At 44.7% G+C, this 7752-nt stretch overlaps 1 protein-coding gene across 2 annotated transcripts; it reads right to left on the bottom strand.

The window, feature by feature from the left end:
- Positions 1-390: 390 nt before the first annotated feature.
- On the bottom strand, positions 391-7107 carry LOC116195684 (patatin-like protein 6). Of its 2 annotated transcripts, none has more exons than XM_031524986.1 (3): positions 5287-7101; positions 3322-3647; positions 391-1184 (listed from the first exon to the last, which is right to left on the bottom strand). In XM_031524986.1, exons 1-2 carry the CDS (start codon positions 6454-6456, stop codon positions 3375-3377), a joined length of 1443 nt encoding a protein of 480 aa, XP_031380846.1. In that variant the 5' UTR covers positions 6457-7101; the 3' UTR covers positions 391-1184; positions 3322-3374. The 2 variants fall into 2 exon arrangements, with proteins under 2 accessions (XP_031380846.1, XP_031380847.1); XM_031524987.1 differs by lacking the exon at positions 391-1184 and adding an exon at positions 4393-4444 and having other exon boundaries at positions 3512-3647; positions 5287-7107.
- Between the last annotated feature and the right edge of the window lie 645 nt (positions 7108-7752).

Genomic DNA, 7752 nt, shown 5'->3' with positions numbered 1-7752 from the left:
GATGATCCATTCGACATTCACCCGTGGCATGTACTCAACATTCCGCCTTACTGATACTATCGATTCATGTTGATAATATGTATGTAAAAGGTGGTGAACAGAGGACGAAGAGGGAAAAGGCAAAATATGATCACAAGAAAGCAAAGCTCAACCATTACCGCCACTGCTAAGTGAGGAACAGGCAAGGCAACTTAACTCACACCACCCACAGCAGTGCAAATTTCAACAGCAGCAAAATAATACAAAAAGGACACTGAAACACTTCTTTTTTTTTTTTTGGTTCCTTGCCAAACCAAACAATAATTACACAATCAATTCAACATTTCCAAATTGAAGGGATCTCTTTAAGCTTAAAATACAACTGATGAGAATCAATTCCTTTTCTTCTTCTTTTTTTTTTTGGGAAATATTAATGTCATGGAAGCTAAAGTCCTCCAAACACCTGAGGGCCCCCATTCTGAATGGGGCAATGGATGAACCCAAATTCTGAAAGAAGATGGTAGGTAGGTGGCTTCAAAAGGGTACCCCACAGTATACTTTTTCACCCCACCTTTACCACTTACAAATCTGAACAAGAAATTAAATTACAAAAAAATAACAAGGGACACGCAGAAAGAAAATTAGAAAATAAATTACCCAAGACATCAGATATTGAAATGGAGCCTGACCCACAACAAAGTGTTATCATAATTGAACAAGACCCCGGCCGGCCCCAAACGCGAACTTTCTTCAGGCCTGCTGCGAAGGATGGATTGCAAAAACCACCCTCGTGACAATGATAACAATCTAAACATGACTGAAATTCTCCTTTGGACTCTCATCTTTTTTGAGACCAAAAGATGCATGGATGATTCTTGTTTTTGGTTGGGATTTTGTGTTCTCTCTCTCTCTCTCTCTCTCTCTCTCTCACAGTTCAGTGTTGTGTTGGGGTTTGAATTTTTCTTTTGACAACGCAGAAAGGAGGCAGGGAGTGGAGACCACAGTGCCTGTCCTGTGGCAGGCAAAGTATCCCACCAAAGATCTTTCCTTCCTCCTCTTCCCCTTTTCTTCCCTCTTCTTCTTCTTCTTCCTCTTCCTCTTCCTCTTCCTCCACTTTCACAAAGCAAAAGCTGCTATCTATTTTCTATTTCTCCCTTTCTCTTCCTTTTTTTTTTTTTTGCAGTAGTCCTCATTCTTCCCTTGCCCTGCATTTCAAACAACAAGAATAATGACGCCTTCGTTAGAACGCACCATCCCGGGAAAATAGTTCACATTTTTATTACGACAAAACGAACACCATGGCTCCCGCGTAACACCTCGCTGAACCGAACTGAAAACTATGGCCCCAACCGATACCCAGTTCTCAGTGAACCAGGTCCTCTAAGTGGTCCAAGCCAGTAGCCAGACACCCTCACTCTTAAAGACGCCTAAGGACTGTAGTAGACTGTCAAACTGAACAAGTAAACAAATAGAACATGTTGATATTTGAGTCACTTTCTCTTCTTTCATGACCCACAACCCCATCCCACACAAATAAAAAAAAGGATACATCCTTTTCACAAGTCCTATGTGTCCCCAGCTCTAATTTGTTTCATTTATGTGGTTTCCGAGTTCACCACCGACACATCGCCTAGACGCTCTCTTGTCCTACTCTGACATCGCACCATCTCGAGCACATATAACAAAGCTTAGATAAACCTACTTAATTATCATAGGCCGAAAAGAAATCCTCATGGAAAATGTGATTTAAGAATTTCCACATGCGCGTGTCAGCAAGGGGGTCCTAGTGTCTTGTTTTACTGTCCGGTGGTAAGTGGGCGGGTAATTCTGCACTGTCAAAAGATTTTGTGCCCTACATCCTAAGAGTGCCCTACACCTATGCTGCACCTGTGACTGCAGTTTTGCATGCTCAAAAAGTCACATTGCCATAACAAGATTAGGGCTCTCCCGCTATTCGGTGGCCTTATAATTTACGGGACAAGCGGATAATTTTGTGGATGGCAGTTCTTTTGTTGTAGATACTAAACACACAACAAACAATTATTGCCAAGAAACGACCAGGAGAGAAATCTGCATCGAACTGTAGATAATCACGGAATTAGCTAAAAGCATAGACTTAGTGGTGTTTGTTTTAACTTAATTAAAAAAATGCTTAAAAGTTAATTATAAGAGAAAATGAATATAAGAAAGAGAGAAAGATGAGAGATAAAAATCTAAACTACTTAATCGTTGAGTAAAAAAATCACTTAATGAAATAATTAAAAAAATTAATTTAATAAAAAAAGTCATTATTCACTTATTGATATTTTTTCTCTCTCACAAAACTTTTTTCATCCTTATTTATTCCTCTCATTCTTCCTATATATTTTTTTCTCTTAACTAATTAAATATTTAATTTTTAAGCACTTAATTTATCATACACGAGCTTAGAGAGCGAAAAGATCAGATCCTGCCCCCGACAGACAAACAGAACATATAATATAATCACAGGGGATACCAATTCCTCAGGAGCCTTTTTCAGGAACCCACATTGATTTCATCCTGAGCTGAAGTGACCGCAATGCCCCCTCACCACTACCTCCCAGTCTCCCAGCACCCAGCACTGGTGCTTCCAAAATGACTACATTGCCCTCCGGTGGTGCTGTTTTGGGGTCAACTGTCGGTAGGGAACAATGTGAGGGGGCCTCAACATCGTCCTACATCTATAGTTCCTAATCAGAGTTTTCTTGGAATAGAAAATATAAACCCCACGCTCAGCTTCTACATAATTAAACGTTAACAGAGCCTCCTAGTTGCCAAACCACATCGACGACGACAACCGGTTGTTGCGATATTTCTTCCATTGGGATCTTTTAAGTAAACCTACTACCAAGAAATGACAACAGTAGATGACAATTCAAAGCCCCGTGCGTTGATTAGCACTCCATAATTAGTCCCATTCCAGTGAAGGACAAATTTGTTCATTGTGACCCCACAAGGATAATCTGTGCTCTACCCTGCTCCTGTCGGCAGAAAACTTAAGCCGTAGGAGATTTGCCTGGCCGATTCGCTTAAAAGAGCAGACCCCGAAAATCTTTCTTTATCGTTATTGCTTAATAGTGATTGGATGCAGTTTGTTAGTGCAGTATCGATGCTTTCACTAACGGCTGTAGTAACTGTGCTAAAGTTGGAGTCAGTAGGAGCGAAATCTGTTACCAAAAGGAGGAGTGGGAAAAATTATGGACCCGTCCTGATGCTCAAAGGGCCCTCATTTACAATTGCAGATTGTAGGGGTCCGCACACAAATCAGTGTAAGTGATAAATGGATCTTTTGACAATGAGGGTAAAAGGAAGGAATCTTACCTTTTTCTACCTTCTTCTCTGGGCGGTTCCAGTTGGGGTCGAGACTAACGAGCCTAATTGGGGTCAGAAGGAGCAGCTTGTTTGAAAGCAACAGTGGGAGCAATCCTACAACTCCTCCTCTGATGCTCCTGCACAAGCTCCCCCGCGAACCAGTCGAGCTTCTCGAAGTTGCTCTGCTCAGCGATCCTCTTGCCTCCGAACAGCACCGACTCTACGTTCTTCTGCTTCAGCATCTCCTCGGCTATTCCGATCAGTGTCTTCACGTTCTCGGGGCTTGCATCAGTGTCGACGTCAGGACCGCAGCGCCCGATTGTGGACCCATTTGCCTGCGACAATTGAAAACCAAATTAACATTGATAATTCAATTAATAGACCTCTAGCTATGAAAAAAGGCCCATTCAATTCGAAAGGACCAATAGTAAAAATAAAGGCCCTCCTTAAAGTATCTAGATAGTATTGTACCAAAGGGAAAATGAAATATCAGTAACTTCCTAGAAAAGGGCATATAAAGGAAAGCCAGCCCATCATGAAGCTCTACAGGATCTGCCATTAATTCCGATTTCACAAGGAAAGGAAATCAGCAGATCTAACACGATCCTAAGAAACCCAATTGCAGAAAGTCCAAAATCCACTTGCCAAATCAAGAGAAGGGGACTAAAATTCCAAATTTAAAGAAGATCCCACTTCCCTTTTCTCTGCATTTCAGGGGTCCATATATGGAGATTTGCACAGAAATGGGGGAATCTCAGGCCTAACTCCAGGTACATTGACAGCACATAAAGAGGGACCCCTAAACAGCAGCAGCAGCCCTAGCAGCAACGCCCGAGAGCTGATTTAGCTGAATGAGGAAATGGCCCTTTGACACTCTCTCCCTCATTAGGACCACATATACCTTCTATTGTTGTATCCTCTAGACGGGCACAAACAAGGGAAGGAAGCTTATGCACACAGCACAAGATTTAAACCACCAGGAGGATAAGGCAAAATCACAACATATGGGTGAGAATATAATTCAGTGATTTTCTCTGTCTCAGATGAATAGACAAAAGATGTAAACAAATGGAGCACAACCTTTTTCAGCAACTCAGCACACAGGACAGGACCATCTCAAATGCTTCTCAGCCTGTCAGGTTCAGAGACTTAATTGATTTCAATTGGCCGAAAGAAACAATGCCTCCGGGAAAAGACATTACTCGAAGGTAGCCCGGCCCATCACTTGCAGTCATCCGGTTGTCATGTGACGAAGTAACATGAACTTAAAGTGACTATAAGATTTGCCCTGAACCTTAGACATCGAATGGTTTCATAAAATCGCGGCGATCACACTGCAAGGCCAAATTGTCTATAGTCTCATGCGGCATATGTACATTGATAAGATTTCTATCAATGAGCCAATGCCATGTCAACAATCCCACAATCAAGGCAGCATGCAGGGGTTCTATCTAAAACAAGACACAGCTTCACGGACACAGCAGGGCATGAAGAGGTGCGTATGAAATATCCAAAGCCAAGACAAGAGTTCCTATTAGCTCATACCAGCCTGGCTTAGTCTGTCCCTCTTGCACTAGAAAACGGGCGGAACAAACTCCAAAACTTGCCCCTCCTCATTAATGCCCCGAATTGCCCAAGTGAAAATGAACCCTAGCCCGGCGTAGTAGAGAATAATAGACCTCCTATTCTACCCGAATACAGCGCAAAAGGACCCACCCCATGTCTCTTCGACTGCAATTTAATCGGGCTGATACATTTTTCTGTTCACTAAACTTTTACATGCAATAGAAGAGATTGTACCCCAAAAAAAAAAAAAAAGACAATCTCCATATCTTATTGTAAGGCAAGCAAGACCTACCCATGAAAAATTATATCAAAAACATCAATTTTGTTGGTGATCACTCAAATTTCATAGCATGTACTAAGAAGTCTGTAAAGAAGAACACGATGTTCAAAATGAAGTAAGTTGTTTACCTGAATCCGCACGTAATTGGCGCTTCGGCACTGCCCGAAGGCCATGGCAACCGAATGGTCAATGAGGTCCGCAGAGCCGTCGCTGGAGATCCGGGCCATGGGGCGAGCCCAGTCCTTGGCCTTCCACCCCTTCACCTGCTCATAATTGTAGCTCGGCTCTAGAAACTGACCCGACCCGATGGACAGGACCAGTAGGTCCTCCACCCCACGCACAAACGGGAACTCCTGCTTGTTGTGCAGTACGTGTGTGATCGCGGCTGCTGCCGGGTTGCTCATTGCCGCCCCACCATCCACCGCCATGCACGTAGTCTGACCGTCCACCGACCTCAGCTGCAGCGGCCCCACCCTTCCCGGCTCTGCTGCCGTCGCCCTGCATACCTCCCAAAGCCTGAAGTCGTAGCTGTCCGTCTCCAGCGCGTCCGCTCTCGAGAACAGGAATGGCGCTGTGCTGCTGAGGTCGTAGCAGGGTATCAGCAGCGGCTTCAGCGTGTCTTTCAGCGTCAGGCTCCGGCCCTTGTCCGTGAACGCCTCCTTCATTGCCCTCTCCATCGCGGCAGCAGCGGTGGAGCCTGACCGGCTGCTCCCTCCGCGGAAGATCCGCCGAAGGAGGCTGCCCGAGGAGGGCGATGAAGACGACGATGACCCGCGGTAGAACTTCCTCCCTTGGTCCGCGAGGAGCCGCCAGGTGTCGTCGGCGGCGAAGATTGGTCGGCAGCGGTCCTTTGTGGCAAAGAGCATGGCCGTGAAGATGCCGCCAACGCCGGTCCCAGCGGCTACGTCGAAGTAGTCGGCAATCCTCGCGTCGGGGTTGCCGGACTTGGTCTTCAGTGCCTGCTCAAGGTAGGCCAGGGCCTTCCCGGAGAGGACCCCCCTCATGCCCCCGCCGTCGATGCTCAGGATACAGATTTTCCCCCTCTGGTTCTTGATGGAGGAAATGGCGGCGGCGGCGTCTAGGGTTTGGGCGTTGCCGTTTGGGGGGCTCACCGGCGGGGGCGTGGCTTTGTTGGAGTCGATTTGCTTGGGGACCCAGAGCTTGTTGTTCTGGTCATCGTAGCCGAAGAGGAACTTGCTCTCGAGGATGGAGAAGATTTCATAGCTGAGCTTGTCGGTGTCTATGCTCGGCTCCTCCATTTCCGACGACGGGATTCTACGTGCGGCCATCCCTTTCATCACAATCTCCTCCCCTGAAAAGGGCTTTAATGGCGGATTCTCCTCTGCACGAAAACTCACCTCACCTCACCTCACGAGCTCTCTGTAATGAACGTCCCGAACAATCAACGCTCCTCCTCCTCCACCTTCGTCTTCTGGGTGTTTATCGTACTTGTCTTCGCAATCGACCTTGATTAACAAAGAGAACTTTTGCAGAGCAACCCGGCAATCGATGGTAAAAATCGTTTTGCAGGGGATGTGAGGCTCTGTTTCCTGACGGTGTCCTCAGAGCTCAGCAGAATTTATCCGTTTCGAAGCGTTCCAAAACCCATCACCTCGTTTGGTTCCATCGAAGCAACACCCACCTCAACTTGCCTTGTTTCGCGCAACTCGGGAACGATCACGTCGAGTTTTTTGGCACAGAAAAGCGAAGAAACAGAGACCCCTTTAAGAAGAAAATCTCTCCTCTGCCTGTTCAAACAGAGCAGTTTTTTTGGCACAAGGGGAGGAAAAGATCAGATGGCCACGGGGACGACAGCTCCTCACCAAGAAACAAAAAAACAAATGGAGCAAAAGGGCACATTCAAGGAGAGAGGGAGGGAGGAGGAGAAGGAAACAAGAACCCAACAGTTACAGAGCATGTCTGTTTGCAGCTCAATACATATTGACTCTCTCTCTCTCTCTCTCTGTAATCTGTTAATTTATAAGGGGCAAATTTACAATTCGTCTTTGAGTGCCAATTGAACCCCTCGAGTTTCACTATTTTAGTTCTGCCCCCCCAAAAAACTTAGATATCTCTCAATTCATCGCGGAATTGATTATTAATTATGTACTTGACTTGGCCCGCTGTCGGGGTGACTATTTTCTCTAGAAAAAAAATCCTTTTAATGCACTTTGAAATGTTAGGTTCACGAAAAACCCTTTAGCAATAGTATAAAATCGTTTTTTTTGCTCTTGAGGAAGATTGACTACAATAAGTTTTATACGGCCGTACTAAGCAAGTATCACATCAGTACCATTATAAATTTTCCTAGAAAGCAATAAATCAGTCTCAACAAAAGAAAAGCACCCTTTTTTTTCTTTAAAAGAAATAAACTACTTACAAGCATTTTTCCTCAAAAAATAAATCGTAATTAAAGTAGCTCTCTTTCTAATCAGGAACATGCAAGTGATTAGAAAGAGCTCACGTCGCGGATGTAAGTTGGTTCGGATAAGTCATCGTATATAATCTCTTTATAATGCTCCGTTTAGTTTCGCAGTTAAAATCACAAAAATTTTAACTCAACATACTACACAACAAAAATATATATTTTTCAA

The sequence above is a fragment of the Punica granatum genome, chromosome 2 (assembly GCF_007655135.1).
Source record: "Punica granatum isolate Tunisia-2019 chromosome 2, ASM765513v2, whole genome shotgun sequence".
NCBI classification, from domain to species: domain Eukaryota; kingdom Viridiplantae; phylum Streptophyta; class Magnoliopsida; order Myrtales; family Lythraceae; genus Punica; species Punica granatum.
This window is presented reverse-complemented; position numbering and strand designations above follow the sequence as displayed.

What these genes read in the sequence shown, in the direction of transcription:
- LOC116195684 (XM_031524986.1), bottom strand. Translation starts at nt 6,456, where the DNA reads ATGAAAGGGATGGCCGCACGTAGAATCCCGTCGTCGGAAATGGAGGAG. An exon ending in CCAATTACGTGCGGATTCAG is followed by an intron (nt 3,648 to 5,286) that starts GTAAACAACTTA and finishes CAATTGTCGCAG; the next exon opens with GCAAATGGGTCCACAATCGG.